At 48.8% G+C, this 23,606-nt stretch overlaps 2 protein-coding genes across 6 annotated transcripts; one reads left to right on the top strand and one right to left on the bottom strand.

The window, feature by feature from the left end:
- The first annotated feature begins 64 nt into the window (after positions 1 to 64).
- Positions 65 to 23,606, top strand: LOC106732819 (uncharacterized). Of its 5 annotated transcripts, XM_075914250.1 has the most exons (11): positions 65 to 196; positions 5,706 to 5,888; positions 11,663 to 11,713; positions 12,291 to 12,581; positions 15,464 to 15,508; positions 17,245 to 17,346; positions 18,606 to 18,630; positions 20,197 to 20,249; positions 21,213 to 21,241; positions 21,972 to 22,083; positions 23,076 to 23,591. In XM_075914250.1, exons 2-11 carry the CDS (start codon positions 5,858 to 5,860, stop codon positions 23,090 to 23,092), a joined length of 756 nt encoding a protein of 251 aa, XP_075770365.1. In that variant the 5' UTR covers positions 65 to 196; positions 5,706 to 5,857; the 3' UTR covers positions 23,093 to 23,591. The 5 variants fall into 5 exon arrangements, with proteins under 5 accessions (XP_075770365.1, XP_075770368.1, XP_014435024.2 ...); XM_075914253.1 differs by lacking the exon at positions 5,706 to 5,888 and having other exon boundaries at positions 71 to 196; positions 23,076 to 23,583; XM_014579538.3 differs by lacking the exons at positions 65 to 196; positions 5,706 to 5,888 and adding an exon at positions 10,365 to 10,933 and having other exon boundaries at positions 23,076 to 23,594.
- Positions 8,678 to 9,839, bottom strand: LOC142823321 (uncharacterized). The gene is made up of 2 exons (XM_075914248.1): positions 9,420 to 9,839; positions 8,678 to 9,224 (listed from the first exon to the last, which is right to left on the bottom strand). The coding sequence occupies exons 1-2, from the start codon at positions 9,763 to 9,765 to the stop codon at positions 8,740 to 8,742; spliced, it is 831 nt and encodes a 276-aa protein (XP_075770363.1). The 5' UTR covers positions 9,766 to 9,839; the 3' UTR covers positions 8,678 to 8,739.

Here is a 23,606-nt window from a genome sequence, read left to right as displayed (position 1 = left end):
CCTTTGCCAAAGTTATCTATTAATCCAGGAGGTGAAACCGAAAGCAGTTTCTCCATGTAGGGAAAGGGATTGGGTGTGGCTGTAGATTTATTGCTCCTCTCTCCTTCTGCAAAACAGCCCTTTAGGTCCTATATAAACACCAGCCTAACCACCATGCACTGCTTTGGAAATATCTCTGAATGGGAGTAGCAGAACGGTGAGTGAAAATGTTCAAATTTCAAACTTTTTTCAATGAAATGTTTGTAATGAGGAAAGTGGCTTTCCCCCCCCACTTTCTTACACATCAGGAGGCAAGGATCACCTGCAAGGCTAAGGCAGCTAAACTGATCTCACCTAATCTGTTCCCTCCCACTGCAGGGGCAGCAGGTGTGGAGGTGTGTTTGTACAAGGTTATTATTTAAAGAGGCTCCCGCTTAAGGACCATAGGAATTCCGAGCCATGCCCTGGAAGTCGAGGGTGAAAACACGATCTGGCAGCACGCAGCAGTTCACCATAGACACTCACTGGTTCCTTTTGATAAAAGTTGTGTTCCTTGCTCACTCAGTGGTTTGGAGTAGAACAAGCCCCCCAAGACATCCTATGGGAACGAGAAGGAGACTGCAGCAGTCATTTTGAGGTTAACTCCTGTGTTTGAAACTGAAAGGAGAGGAAAGGGGAGCAAATGGATCTGCAAACAGAAGAGAAACAAAAGCCTTTCAATGTGTTTTATAAGCACAATAGCAGCTTGACAAGCTTAAGAAGGGAAGGAAGGTCAACATGGATATGTCACAACCTGCAAGTAGTCTGTGACTGTCAGGCGATGGTGCAGTACATAAGTAAAAAACTCTGACAGAGATTTGAATTGTATTTAGGAGAAAAATAATAGAGTGAAATCATCCATCTTTTGCATGTTTTCGGAGAGGAGACAATGGATATTTATAACACCTTTAATTTTATTGAAGGTCCCAATCAAAATGTTAAGTAAATATGAGGAACATTGCATGCCAAAAAGCAATGAGAACTTTGGGAGACACTTTTTTACATGTATGCAAAAAATTTATGTGACCATAGAACAAGATGTCACAGGAGAATCAGTGAAACCTGTAACTTTACTGGTGAATTCACCAGAAGGAGTTATTCACATAGGGCATGTCTACACTGCAAAGTTAATTCGAAATAACAGCTGTTATTTCAAATTAACATGCAAATCGTTATTTCAAATTTAATTTGAAATAGCAGAGCCCTTAATTTGAATTTGGTAAACCTCATTCTACAAGGAGTAATGCCAAATTCAAAATGCCTATTTCAAATTAAGTGCTGTGTAGACACTTAATTCGAAATAGGGGGCCTCCAGCCCTTCCCAGGTAGCCCGGATGGCCACTCTGGGCACAACCAGGAAAACTTACTCTCCTCTCCCCTAGCCCCAGAGCCATTAAAGGGGTGCACCCTGGCCACAGTGCCTGTGCCAGTTCAAGCCTGCCAGCCCAGAACTAGCAGTGGCCACCGGGGCCTCTGACCCAGTGGCCCCAAAACATGAGCCAGCAAGCCACTGGCAGCCAGCCCTCCACCACTCCCCAGGAGCAGTCTGCCAGCTCCCAGGAGCCTGACAGGGTGGAGATCATGGACTTTATTCAGGTTTGGGGAGATGCCTCCAACCTCCATGATCTCCACACTAGATGGATAGCTGCCAGCCTGGCCACCAAAGGCCACATATGAACCCAGGAGCAGGTTGGCATGAAACTCAAGTTGGTCTGGTATGGCCCCCAACCCTGAGCCCTGAGCTTCCCCTCCCCCTTCTTCCCCTTGCTTCCTCCTTCCAGCTCCTTCCTCCCAGGTTTTCCCCTCCCCTCTCCCACCCTCTCTCTTGCCCTCTTCTACCTCCTTTTCCCAGTCTTCCCAGAGGTTCATTCCTCCCCCCAGTTTTGTTCAGCAAACCCAGTTTCTATTTTTGAACATACGTGTCTTTTATTTGACATCAGTAAGGGGGGCTAGGGAGGGATAAGTGGAAAGATGTGAGGGAGGAATGGGGCATGATCCCGTGGTGGGGAGGACTGGGGAGTCTCTGAAGGCTCCTCGGGGTGGACACTCTCCCACAGGGCCTCCTGGATCCTGACAGCCCCCTAATGAACCCTCCAGATGGCAGCCTGCAGCAAGTGCTACCAGGCTCTTGGCAACGACTCCACGAGATGCATTGGCATGCCCAGGTGCAGCTCTGGCTCCATGTGGCCGAGTGCTGTGGTGTCCCTATTGTGGGCACTCAGGGCACTCCAAGACAGTACTGCTTTGCTGTCCCTCATCAAGGTAGACAAGCAAGTGGGGAACCCTGAGAACTGTCTCCCCCTGGTTGGAGGTAGGGTCCCTTAAAGCATGGAGCTCAGTTAGCCTCAGGCAGCAGCCCCACACGCTAAGTCCTAACCTGATGCCCTGTCGGCACTGGTTCAGGCCAGCCTTAACTTTGGTTCAGGGTCCACTCAGTGTGGATGCGCTATTTCAAAATAGCAAAATGCTATTTCAAAATTGCTTTTTTGCATAGATGCATTATTTCAAATTAGCTTAATTCAAATTAACTATTTCGAATTTAGATAATTTGAAATAGCGCTGTAATGTAGTCATACCCATACTAAGTACAAAAGAAGATAGTCTGAAAAGATAAAAGATAAAACCAAACAGTTGAAACACCCTCTATAAATGCTAGCAGTGACACTGAGTACAGACAATTATATGAAATGTGTGTAGCACACCATGGCCCAAACCAATGTTTAGCTCTTGGGAGACTGAGTCATAAATGTATGGAAAATAATTATTTTGCAAAATTCAGTGGCTCCCCGGTGCAGAAAAGTTAAGTGCATTCAACTGAAGACAAATTGTTTGAGAAGTTTTACACAGATGTACTGGGGTCAAGCAAATCTGAAAAGAGGGACTGGATTCTGCCTCCAAAAGTGAATGAAACAAGTATTCCATTCAGACTGGTTGCAGGAGCTCAGGTTATGATTGTGTTTGAACAAGATTATGAACAACTGAAAGGAAGACCAACCAAAATAAAAGTAACTGGTTTTTCCGGAATGAATATACCAGTGAAAGGGAGGTGCATTCCTAGAACCAAATGTAAAAATACCACATACAGGCTCCTGTTTATCGTAATGCCAAAGTGACACTCATTTTAGGCCTGTCCACCTGTGAAAAACTAGACCGGGTGCTCTCCGTACAAGGTCATACTGAACCTGGCTATGAGACAGTCATATAGGAATATCCTGGTCTGTTTTAAGGGTTGGGTCACTTGCAGGGTTAACATACGACCCAGATAAACAAGCAGGTCCCTCCAATTATCCATTCCTAGCTGGCAGGGTGGTGAAACACTGGAATAAGTTGCCTGGGGAGGCCTGTGGAATCCCCATCACTGGAGATACGTAAGAGCAGGTTGGACAGACACCTGTCAGGGAGGATCTAGACCCGCGATTCTCAACCGCTGGTCTACAGCTGGCTGTTCCCCGTGGCTCAGCTCTGGCATCTGTGGTTGCTCAGGCAGCGGCAGGAGGAGGCGGAGCAGCAGGCACCTCACTCCCTCTTTTGAAATAGCAGCAGTGGAGCATCCATACTACTGCTGTTCCAAAATAGCTATTGCAGAAGAGGCGTTATTCCTCATGGAATGAGGTTTACAGAAGTCAGAATAAGCCACCTGTTATTTCAAATTTATTTCAAAATAACAGAATTTCTGTGTGGATGCTCACATTGTTATTTTGGAATACCTGTGCTGTGTAGACACACCCCAACTCCCATTAAATCTAGGGGTAGAGGCTAACTGAATGAGTGCCACTTTGCTACACCCATGACTACATTACTCTGCCTGAATAATAGGACTATGTAGCACTTTAAAGACTAACAAGATGATTTATTAGATGATGAGCTTTCGTGGGCCAGACCCACTTCCTCAGATCAACTTCTGAGGAAGTGGGTCTGGCCCACAAAAGCTCATCATCTAATAAACCATCTTGTTAGTCTTTAAAGTGCTACATAGTCCTGTATTTTGCTTCATCTACACCAGACTAACATGGCTACATTTCTATTACTGAATAATAGGAAGCATCCCACACAGCTAATTCCCTTGGGTGACATTTCCAACGCCCCAAAGTGCCACCAGACTCCTAGTTTTTGCAGCTACACAATAACACAACTCCCCTTCTGTTACTCCTCATTGGCTAGGAACTGTTTCAATATTAGCAGCTTTGTCTCACATAGGTTTCTATTACCTCCCCCAGCACTCGGCCTGATTTCTCACACTTGCTCTCCGGTCACTCTGTTGTGAATTGAGCTGAATGCAGAGCTCTGAGCAACTGCTACTTCCAGGAAATGCTGCTGTGCTTCTCAGGAGAGAGGTTCTCATGGGGCCTCTCTCAGGGCAGCCTCCTAGGGGGAAGCCACAGTGAAAGCGCTGTGGTGGAGCCCGGCGAGGTTACAGGAAAAGGGGTTAGACTGAATCTCATCATCTTGATCAGCCAAATAAAGAACTAGCAGCGATGTTACGGCAACAGCTGCAAGCATTCAGCTGTCAGGAAATGCAAAAGTTTTGGTTCCCACATTACACTGTTAGGTCCACAATTAATATACGGGAGGTGCTAAGGGGGAGGGAGAGAGCCCCTCCCACCTTAAGCTGGACCAGTGGGGAGAGAGCCCCTGCTAGCCACCAGGGACAAGCCAGCGGGGCAGGGTGCACAGTCCCCGCTGCCCTGGGCTGCTCTCCCCCACCTGGGGAGAAGCCAGTGGACACTCTCACCCACTACACTGAGCCCCTTTCCACTTCCTGCCTTGAATCCTGCACCCCCCACTCCTTTCCACGATCCCAACCCTCACTCTCAAACCCTCCAACTACTCTAGCCTCCTTCTCTGAGCTCCCTACATCCACAGGTCTTATCCTGACTCCTGCACACCCCCCACACCGGCCCCCTGCTTTGAAGTACCCAGGCAAAGGCAAGGGTAACTTCATAAAATCATAGAACTGGAAGGAACCTCAAGAGGTCATAAAGTCCAGTCCTCGGTAGTCCTGGCAGTACCAAGTATCCATCTAGATCATTCCTAGCAGTTGTTTGTCTAAGCTGCTCTTAAATATCTCCGTGATGGAGGTTCCACAGCATCCCTAGGTAATTTATTCCCGTGTTTAACCACCCTGACAGTTAGGAAGTTTTTCTTAATGTCCAACCTAAACCTCCCTTGCTGCAGTTTAAACCAATTGGGGTATGTCTACACTACCACCCTAGCTTGAACTAGGGTGGTTAATGTAGTCAATCGAAGTTGCAAATGAAGTCCGGGATTTAAATATCCCGGGCTTCATTTGCATCTTGCCGGGCGCCGCCATTTTTAAATCCCCGGTAGTTCGGACTCCGTGCCCGCGGCTACACGCGGCACGGAGTAGGTAGTTCGAATTAGGCTTTCCTGGAACGAGGTGTAACGGTAGTTCGAATTAGAAAGCCTAATTCGAACTACCTACTCCGTGCCGCGTGTAGCCGCGGGCACGGAGTCCGAACTACTGGGGATTTAAAAATGGCGGTGCCCGGCAAGATGCAAATGAAGCCCGGGATATTTAAATCCCGGGCTTCATTTGCAACTTCGATTGACTACATTAACCACCCTAGTTTGAACTAGGGTGGTAGTGTAGACATACCCTTGCTTCTTGTCCTCTCCTCAGAAGCCCAGAACAATTTTTCTCCCTCCTCCTTATAACACCCTTTTAGATACTTGAAAACAGTTGTTGGTGTTACACCATTGTTACTGCAGTGGCTGGCCCACTCTTGCAAGCCACTGGGAAATGCTGAGAGCGTCCCAGGCCCAACTGACTGAGCATGCTCACGAATGATCTACATCCTGAAAATCCACCTCTTGAGTCATGACATGTGTCAGCATAATCTCCTTTTCAGGTAAGTGCAGAGGGCTCATGTCTGCTGCCTGCCCTCCAGCAAAGCTCCCACTGAACCATGCATCAGGCCCTAACTTTTCCCTTTTGTTTTTAAAAGTGATTCTCCTCTATGTTCATAAAGGGGTTCTTACTAAGTAAGGGTATGTCTACACTACCCCGCTAGTTTGAACTAGCAGGGTAATGTAGGCATACCGCACTTGCAAATGAAGCCCGGGATTTGAATTTCCCGGGCTTCATTTGCATAAGCGGGGCGCCGCCATTTTTAAAACCCCGCTGGTTCAAACCCCGTGCAGCGCGGCTACACGGGGCACGAACTAGGTAGTTCGAACTAGGAATCCTAGTTCGAACTACCTAGTTCATGCCCCGTGTAGCCGCGCTGCACGGGGTTTGAACCAGCGGGGTTTTAAAAATGGCGGCGCCCCGCTTATGCAAATGAAGCCCGGGAAATTCAAATCCCGGGCTTCATTTGCAAGTGCGGTATGCCTACATTACCCTCCTAGTTCGAACTAGCGGGGTAGTGTAGACATACCCTAAGGGCAATTCAGCCTGGTTACACCCGAGGCTCAGTACAGTGCTGGGCTTTGGAATCAAATTCTTGGAGCATTACTGATGGGTGAGTCGCTGCCAGGGCTTGAACCCATTAATTTTTCCCCATGGGTGCACCAGCAAAGCCATCATGTGTGGGAAAATCCACGTTGAGTCTCATGGGGTGAACGGCAGTAAGCGTCTCAGGGTACGTCTACACTACAGCGCTAGTTCGAACTAACTTAGTTCGAATTAGTTAATTCAAACTAAGCTAGTTCGAACTAGCGCATCTAGAACTAAAAACTAGTTCGAACTAGCGTTTTGCTAGTTCGAACTAGCGCGTCCACACTGATTGGACGCAGGGGGGCATTTAAGGGCAGCTGAAACCGGTTCTGGCAGGGCATCAGGTCAGCAGTTGCTTTGTGTGGCTGCTGTCTGAGGCTATCTGAGGCTCGTGCTTAAAGGGACCCCCCCTGGACAGCCGGTTCTCAGCTTTTCCTGCTTGCTTGCCAACCTCGCCGAGGGACAGCAAAGCGTTGGTCTCTGTGCCCGTCTGTGTCGGTGCTTCCCTTCGGGGGGGACTGCCGCAGGTGGCAACATGGAGCCACGGCTCGCCCTGCACCTTCTGGTGCACGTTCTGGACTTGCTGCTGCAAGCCTGCCACCAATGGCTCGAGGCTGCCTGGCACCACCTGGGGAATGTCAGCCCCCTGCCTCTCCGCCTGGCCGTCCTGGGGGCCGTGGAGGAGCCGCGGCGGCGCCCCGGCACCGGCGTGCCCCGCCGCATCTGGCGTCTGGACACCAGCAGCGACTGGTGGGACCGCATCGTCCTGGAGCGCTGGGACGACCGACAGTGGACCCAGAACTTTAGGATGAGGAGGGACACCTTCCTGGAGCTCTGTGAGTGGCTCGCCCCTGCCCTGCAAAGAAGGGACACTCGCATGAGGCCCGCCATCCCCCTCCAGAAGCGGGTGGCCATCGCCCTCTGGAAGCTCTCCTCGCCGGACAGCTACCGATCCGTCGGGAACCAGTTCGGCGTGGGGAGATCCACTGTCGGAGCAGTGCTCATGCAGGTACGGCGCTCGTCGGCCACCGAGCCGGGGCGGAGGGGGGCTGCGAGGAGGGGATGGGCCGCCCCAGGGACAAAGGGGGGGGCGGGAGGAGGCGAAGGCGCCCCGCACCGGAGGGGTCGGGCTGTCCCGGCCGTACTACACGCCACCAGGGGGGTTGCTTCCGGGAGTGGGGCGCGGGGCACTGCCAGGGCACGCACGCTCCCAGCCACCCAGGCGCCCCACTGATTGACGCTTTGCTGTGTCTCTCTCCGCAGGTGGTCAAGGCCATCAACCGGGTGCTGCTCCGCAGGGTGGTCCGCCTCGCCGACCCGGACGCCGTCATCCGGGGATTCGGCGCCCTCGGCTTCCCCAACTGCGGGGGGGCCATCGACGGGACGCACATCCCCATCCGTGCCCCGGAACACCAGGCGTCCCGGTACGTCAACAGAAAGGGGTACTTCTCCGTCATCCTGCAGGCCGTGTGTGACCACCGGGGACAGTTCACGGACATCAATGTGGGCTGGTCCGGCAAAGCACACGACGCACAGGTGTACCGGAACTCCTCCGTGTGCCAGCGGCTGCAGGACGGGACCTTCTTCCCCAACCGCCACATCAGGGTCGGGGACGTGGACATGCCCGTCTGCCTGGTGGGGGATGCCGCCTACCCACTGCAGCCCTGGCTCATGAAGCCCTACACGGGGCACCTCAATCCCTCCCGCCAGGCCTTCAATAACAGGCTGAGCAGGGCCCGCATCGTGGTGGAGGGGGCCTTCGGGCGACTGAAAGCCCGCTTTCGATGCCTCCTCACCCGTCTGGACCTGGCCGAGCACAACATCCCTCCCGTGGTGGCGGCATGTTGTGTGCTCCACAATTTGTGTGAGCGGAAGGGGGAGGCTTTCTTGCCAGCCTGGATGGCTGAGGCTGACCGCATGGCTGGCCACTACGGTCAGCCCCGCACCGCCGCCGTCCGGGAAGCCCAGCAGGGGGCCATCCGGATCCGGGAAGCCCTGCGGGAGAGCTTCCAGGTGGAGGAGGAGGAGGACTGACCTCTCCCTGCATGCCCCACCGGGGCCTTCTTCCACCCTACCCCCCCCTTCCCCTTTCCCCTCCCTATCTACTGTACAATAAAGACACCTGTTTTTCAAACAAAAACGTCTGTTTATTTCAGAGAACTGGGGTGGGGGAGGGAGGAATGAAGGTGAGAGAAGGGAGGGGGAAACCTGGGACGAGGGAGCTGGAAGGGGAGGGGAGGGAAGGGAGGAAGGGAAAGGAAAGCTCAGGGGTGGGAGTCTGGGTGCCTCTCCCGTCTCGCCACACTGCGGGTCCGGGGGCGTCGGTGGGGAATGGTTGTGGAGGGGGGGGCAGAGAGGACAGGGGGTGTGGAGGAAGCAGGAGCGGAAGCAGGAGCGGAAGCAGGAGGAGCAGGGGGAGCAGGGGGAGCAAGAGGGGGAGAAAGAGGGGGAGCAGAGGGAGCAAGAGGGGGAGCAAGAGGGGGAGCAGGGGGAGGAGGAAATGGAAAGCGGTCTAGCAGGCTCTGGAGGTGGCCTCGCAGGGCACGGCCCTGCTCCTCCAGGGCCTCCAGACTCCTCTGGCGCAGCCTGAGGTCCTCCTGGACCCAGTGGTCCTGGAGACGGAGCTGTCGGTCCAGGAACCGGAGATGCCGCCTCTGGTAGTCCTCCTGGTTCCTGGCTGTCCTGCTTGCCCGGGCGCGGGCGGCTGCTGCAGGCGGTGTGGTGCGCCCTGCAGGCCCCGGTGCTGCAGCTGTGGTGCAAGAAGACCAGCGGTCAATTACCCCAAGGGCCCAGGTGTGTGAAACCCAGCTCCCCTCTGCAAGGCCAGGGCCCCTGCAGGATCCCCAGCTGCTGCTCCGTGGTGGGCAAGGCTCAGGCGCACGGTCCCGGGGCTCCCTCTCGCCCCAGCCCCCCGTACACATAAGGGGAACACGAGGGTACTCACAGGTGGACGCCTCCCCGGCCTCTGATGATGCAGGCGAGCGGCTCTGTGGGGTGCCTCGGGGGTCCCGGGTCCTGGGAAGGCTGGCGGCAGGCTCCTGGCTCTCAGAGCCCTCTTCCTCCTCCTCGGTGTCCAGGAGCGGTCCCTCTGCCCCGGGGTCAATCACGTCCCGGGGGGCAGGGACGGCATGAGGCCCAAGGATGCGGTCCAGGGCATGGAAGTGGGGGCAGGCCTCCGGGTCAGCCCCTGGCAGGCAGGCCCGGGAGTAGGACTGCCGCAAGTCTTTAATCTTGCAGCGCACCTGCTCCCGGCTGCGCTGGTGGCCCCTGGCGGCCAGGCTGGCAGCCATGCGTCCGTAGACGGCCGCGTTCCGGTGGCTAGTGCGGAGATCGTGGACATTTGAGGCTTCCCCCCAAACCTCGATGAGGTCCAAGATCTCCGCACTTGACCAGGCGGGCGCCCGCCTTTTGCGCCCCCGGGCAGGCTCCCGGGAGCCGCCAGGCTGGTCGTGGGGAGCAGTGGAGGGCTGGGAACCCTCGGATGGCTGGCTCATCCTGTGGCAGGTGCAGGCTGTGCAGGCACGGGTGCTTGCAGCCTTGCAACTGGCACAAAGTGAGTAGCCAGCCCGTGGCCCTTTAAGGGCTCCGGGGCCGGGAGGGGGGCAATAGAGTTTCCCTGGTGTAGGCCAGAGTGGCCACCAGGGAAACCTGGGAAGCCTTAGCCTCCCACTAGTTCGAACTAAAGGGCTACACAGCCCTTAGTTCGAACTAGCTAGTTCGAACTAGGCGTTAGTCCTCGTAAAATGAGGTTTACCTAGTTCGAACTAAGCGCTCCGTTAGTTCGAATTAAGTTCGAACTAACGGAGCGCTAGTGTAGCGCCTAGGAAAGTTAGTTCGAACTAACATCCGTTAGTTCGAACTAACTTTCTAGTGTAGACATACCCTCACTGTTCTTAGTCTGAGTGGGGGAAGTAGGCCGCGGTCCGTCTAGGCCAGCAGCAGCATGGGTCACCTGAGAAGAGAGCAACTGAAGCGATTGAAACCCTAAAGAGGATTGAAACCACAGCCACCCAGACCAGAGAGTGGTTCAGAGACTGCTCATCCACCTTCTAAGTGGTTCTATGCAAGCGCAGGCTCAGAGCTCAGGCCTGCAGCGTCCCCACGGCCTCACCCCATGGAGCGGGAGAGAGGTCAGTGTGGGAAGAAACTGTGGGTTTTTGCACCTACTGAAAGGAGCAGGGTGGAAAGGCTGCTGCTGAGCTGCACTAGCCTCCAGGAGAAGAGGGAGGTGCAGAGCAGAGAGCTGACGTGCATCTGATCCCCCCACGACTGGAAGGGCAGAGGAGGGTCAGGGCTGGGTTCAGAACAGCTGCACTTTCTCCACAGCGTGATACTCTGGGGAAGCCAGAGCAGGACAGAGGCTCTGCTACGGGGAGCAGAGACCACTCCAGAGTTCTCGGGCGGGGCAGCGGATGGCGAATCTCGCAGGGCTTCTCGCGCTGTGTCTGCATCTCCTCTGTGAGTAGCCTGATTCTCGGCTGTGTTGTGTGTGCGGAGCTTTGGTGAGTTTCAGCTTGTTCCCCTCTCCTTCACCCCCAGCTGCCTCAGCCCTTTGTAGGATCATCTACACCGACTTGGGACTGGAACTCCACCAGGTGCAGGGTGATAAAGGATCGGGCCCAAGTGCAATTAAACTAGAGCAAAAATGCTGGGGGAGAGAGCAGACTCGGGCCCAATTCTCCTTTACCCCAATACTCCTTTACATTGCTCTGGAATGCAAAGAGCCCATGAAGTGGGAGCAGAAAATTGCATTGAGCTAAAATCCCAATTCTCCACTGAATGGTTTTGATGGGCATTTTTCAACCAGCCCTAAGTGCTCACATATCTGGATCACTCTCACCTTTCTTTTTATCCAATTAAATTATTTTTTAGATGACATGACAATATGATTAACTTACTGGACATTATCATGAGAAATTTGCTGCCTTTCTCTTCCTAAAAAAACAAAAACAAGCCTGAACTTTTAATTGAAAAGATCAACAAGTATCAAATGTGGCTAATTCTAGATATGGTTTAATATCAACACTTCTTAAAGAATGGGGTGAAATCTCTTTTAGTGAATCTCAGTTTAATGCATAAATGTTATTTCATTTGTACTGCAGGGACATTCTACCTTGTAAAATAGAATGAAATGTTTCTTCTTGTGTTTCATTTCCTTTCCCTAAAATACATTTGCTTTTTCCCCAGCACTGAGTGTTGCCTCGCAGCAATGGCAGGATTCCAGATGTACCTCTTCTGGTGAGTGAAAGCAGCTGCAGAAGTAAAACCAACGAAGGAAACTACATTGACCTCAATGACATTTCTCTAGAGTGAGAGTAATATTTGACCAAGGGGCAGGTAATCTCCAGATACTGCAGTGATCTCTATGAAGTTCATGGGGTCCCATTAATGTCAGTGGACCCCACATGGGTGCAGAAGGCTGCCCCTATATAGCTCATTGCAGGATCAGGAACTAAAGCAACAACAGAAGATTGCATTTCCTAAAGAATCTAACAGCCTGATCTGTAGTTTGTGATATTGGACATAGGACTGGAAAGATCCTTTTGGGTCACAGAACCCAGCCCCTTCCCCGCTATCAGAGGAAAACCCATTAAAGGGACCTTGGGTGGTTGTCTGGCTCCCTCAGTTTGCAGTCTGAAGGCAATTTAAGTGCTTTGAGCTCCTGTGACAATCTCAGTCTAAAATGTTCTCTCTGACAATTAGTCTATTAATTCTAGCAGGGTCTGATCCTGCACTCACTCATGCCAGTGGGCTCTTGGTTATGTGAGAAAGAACCATGTAAGCAGGAAGAGTCACTGAGTTTTTCTTTTTCCAGGCCCACTCCCTGCTGCTGAGATGTTTCTGGGAACGACCTCTGCTAAGGAGGGGGACACTGTTAGCGGGAGATGCTTCATCCCTACCGGAGCCTCTGTCACCATTATTTTCTTTTGCAAAGATGGGCTGGAAATTTCAAGGCTGCAAGCCAGGAGGGGGAAATTCTCTTATGATTTAGCTTACAGAGTAACTGGCAGCTCAGGCAATATTTCCTGTGGATACATTTACAGAAATGACGATGACCAGGTGTCACATTCTCAGCAAAGCATCACTCAATACTTGAAGGTTAAAGGTAAGAAGGCAGTGCTAATTACTTGAAGGATAAAACATTGCACTCATTTGTTATCAGAATTTAAAATGATTTCAGCCACAAAACTGTGAAGTATTTTCTATGGCCTTTATTGAATACTTTTCAGTTCTTTCAAAATTTCCCTTGCAACTTCTCCAGGTTTTTTTTTTTTTTTTCAAAAACAAATAGAAATCAAATATTTTGTGGGTAACGTTTCTGGGTTTCCGTATCATTTTTTACCAAACAAGATCCATTTTTACCAAAGCTCAAACATGATTGCTCAAATATTCATTGGAGAACAAAGAAATAATTTGCTTCTGTTTTTTCAATTTTTAGTTTGTTCACAAAGGCATTTTTATAAAGAAAAACTTTTCTCAGGGAAAAAATATGTGAGCAGCTCAAACAGGTAGCAAATGTGGCAGGATAGGGAAAGCCTTTGGTAACATGGGGTATGTCTACACTACAAAGTTAGTTCGAACTAACGGACGTTAGTTCGAACTAACTTTAATAGGTGCTACACTAGCGCTCCGCTAGTTCGAATTTGAATCGAACTAGCGGAGCGCTTAGTTCGAACTAGGTAAACCTCATTTTACGAGGACTAACGCCTAGTTCGAACTAGCTAGTTCGAACTAAGGGCTGTGTAGCCCTTTAGTTCGAACTAGTGGGAGGCTAGCCCTCCCCAGGTTTCCCTGGTGGCCACTCTGGCCAACACCAGGGAAACTCTATGCCCCCCTCCCGGCCCCGGACCCCTTAAAGGGGCACGGGCTGGCTACGGTGCCCGTGCCAGGTGCAAGCCTGCCAGCACCCAGCTGGCAGACCCTGCACCTGGCACGGCACAGAGCCACCCACCCGATGCCCCCCAGCCCACCCCCTCTTGCCGGGACCAGGCTGGCGGCTCCCGGGAGCTTGCCCTGGACCGCAAGAGGCGGGCACCTTCCTGGGCTAGTGCGGACATCGTGGACCTCGTCCACGATCTCCGCACTAGGCACAGGAAAGTGGCCGTCTAGGGCAGGAGAGCTGCCAGCCTGGCCACCCAGGAGCAGGTGTGCATGAAAATCAAGGGGGTCCACTGAGACCCCCGACCCTGAGCCCTGAGCTTACAATGGCCGTCCTGGGTCAGACCAAAGGTCCATCTAGCCCAGTAGCCTGTCTGCCGACAGCGGCCAACCCTAGGGACCCTGGAGGGGATGGACCGAAGACAGTGACCAAGCCATTTGTCTCGTGCCATCCCTCTCCAGCCTTCCACAAACTTTGGGCAGGGACACCACTCCTACCCTCTGGCTAATAGGACTCCATGGACCCAACCTCCATGACTTGATCTCACTTCCCTTTCAACTCTGTTCTAGTTGTAGCCTTCACAGCCTCCTGCAGCAAGGAGTTCCACCGGTTAACTCTTTGCTTTGTCAAGAAGAACAACTTTCTCTTACTAGTTTCAAGCCTGCTACCCAGTCCTTTCCTTTGGTGTCCTCTAGTCCTTCTTTATGGGAACTCAGGAAGAACTTTTCTGAATGCACCCTCTCCACCCAACCCCTGCTTTTAGAGACCTCTATCCTGTCCCCCCTCCGTCTCCTCTTGTCTAAGCTGAACAGTCCCAGTCTCTGTAGCCTCTCTTCATCTGGGACCTGTTCCCAACCCCTGATCATGTTAGTTGCCCTCCCCTCTCCCAGCCTTTCTCTTCCCCTCTCCCACCTCCTTTTCCCAGTCTCCCCCACTTTTGTTCAATAAAGACAGAGTCAATATTGGAAGAAACGTTATCTTTATTTTGTACATCAATAAGAAGGGGGGCTAGGGAAGGAGGTGAGGGAGGAATGGGGTACGAGCCCCTGATGGGGAGGACTGGGCTGGCTCTGCGGGCTTCTGGGGGTGGAAGCTCTCCTGCAGCCCCCCAATTACTCCCTCTCCCCAGATGGCAGCCTGCGGCAAGTGCAGCCGGGCTGATGGCCGAGTGGTGTGATGTGCCCAGTGTGGGCACTCAGGGCACTCCAAGCCAGAACTTCTTTGCAAGCGGGGCACCCCTTAGAACTGTGTGTCCGGGGTGGGGGTCGGGACCCTTTAAGCGCAGCCCTCGGCTAGCCTGAGACAGCATCTCCATGCTCTAAGTCCTCCTTTTATGCCCTGCCGGCACTGCTTCCAGCCATCCTTAAGCCCTGTTCAGAGTCCACTCAATGTGGACTTACTAGTTCGAACTGGCAAAACGCTAGTTCGAACTAGTTTTTAGTTCTAGATGCGTTAGTTCGAACTAGCTTAGTTCGAATTAACTAATTCGAACTAAGTTAGTTCGAACTAGCGCTGTAGTGTAGACGTACCCATGAAGACTGGTAAGCAATCAGTCTGCCCCCAGAGTGGTGAAGTCTTTCGGTGAACAGGCCACTTATTATCATGTGTGGTTTTGAAATGACTCTCCTCAACCAAGGGGGCAGTTTCCCCTGTTGCCCTGAGCCCTGTGGGAAATCCAGCGGAATGTTAATAGGGCCTGAGGTGACAGAACGTTTCTTCAGTTCCTCTGTCTCATCTGGAAACACTCCCACTGAGATAAGAAGAGGGTTAAGGGGCTGGCTCAGCATTTCCAAAGAGGGTCACTCATAGGAACATGGGGGCGCACAGGACGGGAAGGAGGCTCCTTCCTTAGCAAATCTAGCTCTTGCTATTGCAGGTGCCCCCATCTTATTGTCTCCTCCATGAGCTTATCAAGCTCTGTCTTCAAACCAGCTACTGTGTTTGCTTCCCCTTTACCCCCCCCCCCCCCCCACACACACACACTCACTGAGAGGCTCCCTCCTCTGATGTTTAGAAACCATCTCCACATTCCCAGCCTGAATTTGTTCTTGGCCCCTTTATCTCCATTTGTTCTCATGCCAACCATTTTCTGTGTTTGCACTGTGCAGGTGCCAGTCCTAGGAGCAGCCCGACCGAGAATTCACCTCTTCTAGGTAACAGATTTATATTTGCTATGATGCATTCGGTAATGTCTGTGGGCTAAGGGGCAGAAGCTTGTTCTGGGGCTTTGTCGACATGACAAAGGTCTGTCGGCACAGCCACCTCAGCTAGGAAAGCAAAAAATTCACACAGCCCAGTCGATATTGTTATGCTGGTGAACCCTGGTGTAGATGCAACTACATCCACAAAAGCATGCTCGTGTCAGGCTGTCTTTCCAGGAAGTGGTGTAACTACACCAGGAGAAGAATGGCTTCTGTCAGCATTTAGTGCATTGTTAGCTACGTGGGTCCCTGAATATTAGAAAGACAAGGAGAGCAAGATAATAGCCTTTATTGGGCCAATTTCTGTTGCTGAGAGAGACCTTGGTGTCTGCAAAGCTTGTCTTCCTCTCAACAGCAGCTGGTCGTATTAAATATATTACTTCTCCCACCTTGTTATTCTGTCACTCTGTATCCCCCCCGGAATTCCTGCCAGCATAGCTGTGCCGGCCTAGGCTCTGCAATGCAGCTAGGTCCTGTGTGGCATGTTTCTTTCTCTTCACTTACTTTTCACTTTCTTGAATATTAAAAGGAGGGTTTTCCCTATATGTCACTTAATAAGCCCCATTTGGATGATCTGGTGCATAGTGGGTTGTCACCCTAAGTCAGAACAGATGTTGTGTCTACTGCTCTTCTCCCATCTTGGACTTCTTTCCCTATGAAGTAGGGAGATATTGTCCCCATTTTACAGACAGGAATGTGAGGCCCAAAGTACATTCTGTGACTTTCACAAGGTCACAGAGAAAGCTTTTGTCTGGCTGAGGTTAACCCTGGTCTCGGCTGCCCCATCCATTGGTTACCCTCAGGACCAACCTACCCTCCCTGGGTATGTCTACACTACCCCGCTAGTTCATGGAACGAGGTGTACCGGTAGTTCGGAATAGTAATCCTAGTCCGAACTACCTAGTTCGAGCCCCGTGTAGCCGCGCTACACGGGGTTCGAACCAGCAGGGATTTAAAAATGGCGGCTCCCCGCTTATGCAAATGAAGCCCGGGAAATTCAAATCCTGGGCTTCATTTGCAAGTGCGGTATGCCTACATTACCCCGCTAGTTCGAACTAGGAGGGTAGTGTAGACATACCCCCTCTTATGTAAGTCCAGAAGGAACCATTGTGATCATCTCCTCTTACCTTCTGTGTAATACCAGCCATAGGACCTCTTTGAATGAATTGCTCTTTGTACTGGAGCTAATCTTATAGGAAAGCGTCCCATCTTAATCTAAAAATTGCTGGTGATGGTCCATCAAGCATGACCCTTGGCAAACAGTTCTAGTGATAATGAACCTTTCTGTTAAAAATGTGCACCTCTCGATCAAGTTTTCCCAGGACTACCTCTCCCCTGTTTTCTAAGGGTGTGCTACACAGCAGGGTTTAACTAGAAATAAGCTACACAAATTGAGCTATGTCAATTGTGTAGCTTATTTTAAAATAGGGAGCATCTACACAACACATATTTGGAAATAGAGCTCTCTTCCTCTGACTTCCCTTACTCCTTGTACAATGAGGGTCACAGGAGTTGGAGTAAGAAGTCCTCTAGCTTGATGGTATTTTGATACTATTTCGAAATAACTGCCTGCTGTGTAGACACGAACTGAGTTATTTCAGAATAGCACTAGTTATTTCAGAATAGTGTTGCAGTGTAGACCTACCTTAATGCACTGTGACTATCCATGGTTTTTTTTCATTTTCTAGAACAGGAAAACATCACAATCTTGATAATTACAGTTTCTGCTTCGGTGGGTGTGGTTTTGTTCCTTCTTGTGCCCCTGGTGTATTATCTTAAAAAGAAGAAAGGTATGTATATATGGAGAGCTCACATTGTTCACAAAGGAACAGGTATAAATGAAAAATTACCACCTCACATGGGGAACCTGATGAGAATAACATTTAAATAATTGCTGTATAGAAAATCTGAACCTGACATGTGAACTCATGTGAAGATGAATAGGGGAAAATGGGTGTAAAACATGAGGTCTGAACTTAGAATCATGGGCCTGGAAAGGACCTCAGAGATCATCTAGCCAGGACTTTGGAAATCTGGCTGATATTTGTCTAATCTGTCCTCAAAATACTCCTATAAAGGGGTTTCCACTCCTTACCTACTACTTAACCTTAGACCTCCCTTGCTGCAAATTAAGATAATTACTTTATGTCCTACCTTGAAGGACATGGAGAACAATTGATCACCCCTTCATCATAACTTGCGTCTACAGTTTTGGTTTGAGATGTATTTTCTGAGTCTGATTTGGATTTGACTTGACATGGAAAAAATCTTGCAAGAACAGCTGATTTTATGAGATCTGCATGATCTGAGACCAAAACTATATGACTCACAGCTTGTTGGATTTGATCACTTACTCTGAGGGTATCTCTACACAGTCGCATGAAGCTGGAAATAAGCAACGCAATTTGAGCTATGCAAATTACATAGCTTATTTTGAGATAGCCTATTTTGAAATGTAGTGCTGTCTACACTGTGCTAAATTTTGAAATAGAGCACTGTTCTGACGTCGTCTTTATTCCTCATGCAATGAGGTTTACAGGAAGCTGTATGACCGTTATTTCAAATATATTTCAAAATAACGGGTTTCTTGTGTAGACAGCACAGAATGCAATTTCAGGATAATGGACATTATCCTGAAATAGCACCACTATTTTGAATTTAAAAGCTGATTACTATTTTTCAAATTTCAAAATTTGGATGAAAATCTACATTTTGGCATTTGAAACATAAACTAGAAAACACTCACCAATCATTTTTCTTGATTTTAAAATTTTATTGCCAGATCAACTTAGAGGAATTTCAAATTTTTATATTTAACAAAAAACCCAAAGACAAAGTCTAAAAGTGAATTTTGCTCCATTTTTGTATCAGCTCTGACGAACACTGTACTTTTGCATAGCTCTAACCCCTAACCTAAATCTTAACAGAACTGCAGAAACAAATCCCTGGCTTTATCCTTTAAGTAGTTTGTTTATTTCCTCTCCCTCATGCTGACATCATGGCTAGAGGTAAGGTGTTTTTCTCTAAAACTTTTTTCCTATTTTTCCAGTTGTAATTAAAAAGAAACAAGAAAGGTAAGCATGGGGGCAATCCATCACCTCTCATGTCACAGACAGAGCAAGATTACTCTCACGCAATATGTCACCTTCTTGGCTGTGTCTAAACTACACCCCTCTGCCAACAGAGGGATGTAGATTAGGCACTTCAAAAGTGCAAATGAGCCCTGGATTTCAATATCCTAGGCTTCATTTGCATACTCACGTTGGGGTGCTGTGCCAATCAAGCACCCTTTCAAAAGTGAAAGTAAAGTCTAGCCGCGGTTCTGCCACGGTTCTGCTGACAGCGGGAAGCTTTTTTGTCAGATCCTATACTCCTCAAAAAATGATGAATATATTGCTGAGATAGGGACTACTTAAGGGTATCTAAACGACGCTAGACTTCTGAAAGAGGATATGCAAATTCCCATGGAATTTCGAGCTCACTTTCAAAAGCACACTTTCAAGTGAAAGTAATTAAGGTGCTTTTCCTTAAAAAATGAGGTTTATGCGGCTTGTCAACCAACGGGAGGGTTCACCAACAAAACTGCATCTTCATTACTTTCACTTTTGAAAGTGAACTCAAGAGACGATATGGAAATTCACGCAGAATTTGCATATCCTCTTTCAAAAGTCTAGTGTAGTCTAGATACACCCTTTGTGTGGCTCAGGTGTGAATAGAGTTTTGGCTTCCAACCCTCCACCACCTCTTTGTTCAAGCTACATGAATTTCAGGATTTTGATCCAGGCCTAGCTCTTATTTATAGCAGGCCTCAGCCCGTGGGCTGGATTTGGCCCACCAAGCAGGCTCCCCAACTTTCCCGGCAGCCCCTCAGGCCCATGCACTGTGCAGAAACACAGCTGCGGGGCTCTGTTTTTGTTTTGAAACTGGAGAGGAGGGGGGAAGTTTTAGGAGTCACCCCACCTCCAGCACACTCCCATTGGCCGGTTTCTGCCATAAATCAGCCAATGGGAATGGCTTGCTAGAATAACAGGCAGTTAGAAAAATCACACCCCTTTCCCTGGACTCAAATATTCATGAAGCACATGGCCAGGCAGGCAGGCTGTCTGTCTGGGAAACATTTTAAGCTATGCAGGCAGGCAGATTATTTTGACAGCTGACAAGTAAGTCTCTTGGCCACAGCCTGCTTCTGGACCCCAGCCCTCTCCTGCCCCAACTATCCCCCCCCAACATATCCAAACCCTGTGTAGCCCTATTTCACCCATACCCCTCCCAGATCTGACACCCCAATCTCCTTCCCCAGATCTCAATCTCCTCCTACCCTAGGTCATATCCTACATCCTGTCCTCCTGAATCTAGTCCCCTGCCCTAGGTCACAACCACCTGCTTCATCCCAACTCCCTCCCAGACTCCAGTCTTTCTCCTGCACCCTAATCCCTTACTTCAAGCTCCCTTCTGTACCCAGCCTCCATTCCACACCCCGCATCTCCATTAATATTATGAAAGAGTGCGACTCTCGACCACTATCCAATATCCTGGAGTGCGCCTCTCCCCAGCAGAAATTATTGCCCACCCCTGTTTTAGACCATACATTTGACTCATCTCCCTGGTTCACTTTTGAAACTTTTCTTTTGCTTTTTTAGGTTGCAAAGCCTCCGTGTGAAGAGCAATAAGGTCACTGAAGATGAGTATTCCGGTATGGAAATCAGACACATTAATCGCTTATTGATCTGAGCAACAGATGCATTTGCTGTTTGGTTTTTGGAGGAAAGGGGAGTTTTGTGAAGTGTGTATAGTAATTCAGTGGCCAGGATCTCTGAAAAGTCAGTTAAGAGCGTGTATAAGAATAACCATTGGAATTATTTTTCATCTTCAACAATTTTTATAACTACCAATGGTTCTGTCCGCAAAGGCACCCAATTTACCAGCACGGTATCTAATGCCTGATTAGGAAACATGACATCCTATTTTGCTCTCTATTAGCACCTTAGTGGAGGAACCATGAATAATCCCAGGCCTCTTGACTCTGACTGTAGTGAGTAGTTGTTTGGACCACACTGGCATTTTAAATCTACATTGATTATAACAGATTTCAGAAGCAGATCTACCTGAATATGCATCTAGCACAAATCAGGTCCTCCTCCAATTATCTATCATAACAAGTTAATTTCAGTAATCAACTATGAGTTTAAATATTTAAAAAAAATCTTTTTGGAACTATACCGTGCCTATAGGCTAGGTCTATACTACATGAGAGAATCAACATTAAAATATGCAACTTCTGCTATGAGAATAGGGTAGCTGTAGTCGACGTACCTTAAGTCAAAATTCTGCAGCATCCCCTGCAGGAAGTCAGCAGAAGAAACTCTCCCATTGACTTCCCTTACTCCTTATGACCCCAAGGAGTACTGGGGTCAATGGGAGCACCATCAGCCATAGATATAGTGGGTCTTTATTAGACCCACTAAATCAAACCCCAGAAGATTGATCTCTAGAGCATCGATCTCAGGCCAAGTGTAAACCTGGCCTTACATTTGCTGACACTCCAGTTAAATCTATATTGTAAAGTCACAAATACACTTTTTACATTCCTGGGAGAAAAATCTTATCGGAAACAATGTTAACAACAACTATTATAGATGTGACCTCTTTTTTGCAGATAACAATTTTGGAGAGTCCCATGGCTTGGTAAGTGATTATGATGTGGTGTTAAGCTATAACATATACTGTGAGTCTGACGTATTACATAGCAAAAAATTTCCTGTTTAAATGTATTTTCTTTAACACATTCCTAATAAATTATTGTTTCTACTATGGTAAAACTTCATGGTCCCAGCTGTGATCAGAGCTTTTAGGGACTGTACAGGTACATAATTACAGATAGCGAGTTTGTGAAACAGATTTTTATTTGAGAAAGTATACTCCAAATTAAAACGGTAAAAAATGGTCAAAAACCGTCTCCAGCAGACCAGGGGCACCGCAAGCAAACCCGCCGGGGCTGCGGCTTTGCTCCCGATGCCCCTGGTCTGCTGGAGATGGTCCCCAGCAGACCAGGGGCACCGGGAGCAGCTTTTCTCGCCCCGGAGGTCGAGGTGGCTGACCGCTGCCTGTGAGCTCCGGGGCGAGAAAGCCCCGTTCGTAAGTGCGGATCCGACGTAAGTCGGATCCGCGTAAGTCGGGGACTGCCTGTACTCAGATTTCAAGTGAAAGTCATGATGCAGTTTTGCCATTGACTTCAGTGAAGCCAGTATTTCACTCCGTGTAATCAATTAACTAAATCCCCCCTGACATTTAATAATGGGGATGGATGTTTGATCAAGGTTACATGACCGTGCTTCTAAATCAGCTTTCTGACAGCATTTCAGCCTGAAAATGGCACTTTTTTCACCCAATTTAACATGCCTCCATTTATTTAAAGGACAAAGAAGCCCCAGATCCAATCTATCAAAATCTGGACATAGAGGATGTGCCTCGTTCTTCTCATCGCTCTGAACAGAAGTACAAGTCTGCCTTTCACCTATATGAGAACAGTAAGTGATGCACCCAACTCAAGAAACAGAGTGGCTGAGTCTAGACTGCATCCCTTTTTCGTAAAAGGGATGCAAATTAGACATATTGCAATTGCAAATGAAGTGGGGATTTAAATCTCCCCCACTTCATTAGCATAAAAATGGCTGCCGCTTTTTTCCAGCTCGGAGCTTTGCTGGAAAAAAGCGCCAGTCTAGATGCGGATCTTTCGGAAAATAAAGCCTTTTCCAAAAGATCCCTTATCCCTCTTAAAATTACTAAATCCCATTCCTACTTAACTGAACTGTGCCTCCTAGGTGCTCAGAGGAAGGCAAAAATCCCACCAGGTCTCTGCTAATTTGACCCAAACATGAAGAAATATTTTTCCTGACACTTACACAGGCCACTGGTCCAACCCTTAGTACTGGAAAAATACAGCTCTGAAACTACCATTATGGGAGACACCGCGTGCCAGTGGCTGTTGAAAAGCAGCCAAAAGAAACTCCACGTGCCCCAAGATAGGGCTTAAATGAATCAAAGCCGGCAGCAAGGGACCAATCAGCTTCCCTCTATCCCCAGCTGGCCAATAGGTGGACAGAGCCAGTGGGTTAAGAAGGGGCACCCCTGCATCTACCATAAATGCTCTCCTTTGCTTTCTATGGGGGCGTCCCAATCACCCTGGGCCCCATCAAGTTCTCCATCCATTGAGCTGAATGAATGGCATTGTTTCTCCCTCATTTCTGCCTGCTTGGAACCCACCTCCAGGCAAACACTGGAGGCATCAGAATCCATCTCATCCCCTATTCCCGTGTTTAGTCCAAGTCACAATTTAGCCTGTAATATTTATATACTGTCTCTGGAATACAGATTGTACAAATCATGTCTTTCTCAGCAATCTTCACTTCGATTAGTGGTGTGCTTTGTTTGGGACAGGGTGAAATTCTTTGGGGGATCACTGATGTGAGATCTGCAGGTGTGTAAAAGTTTTCCATGTTTCCTTCTCATTTTCCTATAGACATGTACATACCATGAGAGGTGCAGGCTGTTGGAAGAAAAACATCTCAGCTTAGCATTTTCAAAGACTGATTTCAGTGTCTGAGAACCAGCAGAAGAGGACACTCACATAATGATGAAACATTTCAGATACCTGGAAATATGTAGAACTTTTTGATTCTGAAGAGAGAAATAAAGAGAAACATGAATTTAACCTACTTCATTTCTTAACTGAGGATGAGGCAATATGTCAATTTCAGAAAAGTTTCTTGTGTGCAAAGGGAAAATGTGAGTTTGATATAAATAGATGATGATGATGTATTATAAATCATCATTAGATTTTTGTACACGTATGCTGGGCTGTTATGTGTGAAAGAGTTCACTTTGCTATTTGATCATAGGACTCAGTATGTTCTTTTTGTTATTTTTAATCTCTATTCAACTATTAATATACATTTCCTTTTTTCAATATATGCAAAATAAAATAAAATTGAAAAAGAAAAACAAGTTTTGTATAGTAATGTATATAGAGATAATCAACAAATTGAGATTT

This window comes from Pelodiscus sinensis, chromosome 33 (assembly GCF_049634645.1).
Source record: "Pelodiscus sinensis isolate JC-2024 chromosome 33, ASM4963464v1, whole genome shotgun sequence".
NCBI lineage: Eukaryota > Metazoa > Chordata > Testudines > Trionychidae > Pelodiscus > Pelodiscus sinensis.
This window is presented reverse-complemented; position numbering and strand designations above follow the sequence as displayed.

Coding starts and splice junctions, on each gene's coding strand:
- LOC106732819 (XM_014579538.3), top strand. CDS start 10,888: ATGGCGAATCTCGCAGGGCTTCTCGCGCTGTGTCTGCATCTCCTCT. Junction 11,714..12,290: donor TTCCAGATGTACCTCTTCTG/GTGAGTGAAAGC, acceptor TTCTTTTTCCAG/GCCCACTCCCTGCTGCTGAG. Junction 15,509..17,244: donor CGAGAATTCACCTCTTCTAG/GTAACAGATTTA, acceptor TTCATTTTCTAG/AACAGGAAAACATCACAATC.
- LOC142823321 (XM_075914248.1), bottom strand. CDS start 9,765: ATGGCTGCCAGCCTGGCCGCCAGGGGCCACCAGCGCAGCCGGGAGCAG. Junction 9,225..9,419: donor GGCCGGGGAGGCGTCCACCT/GTGAGTACCCTC, acceptor CTTGCACCACAG/CTGCAGCACCGGGGCCTGCA.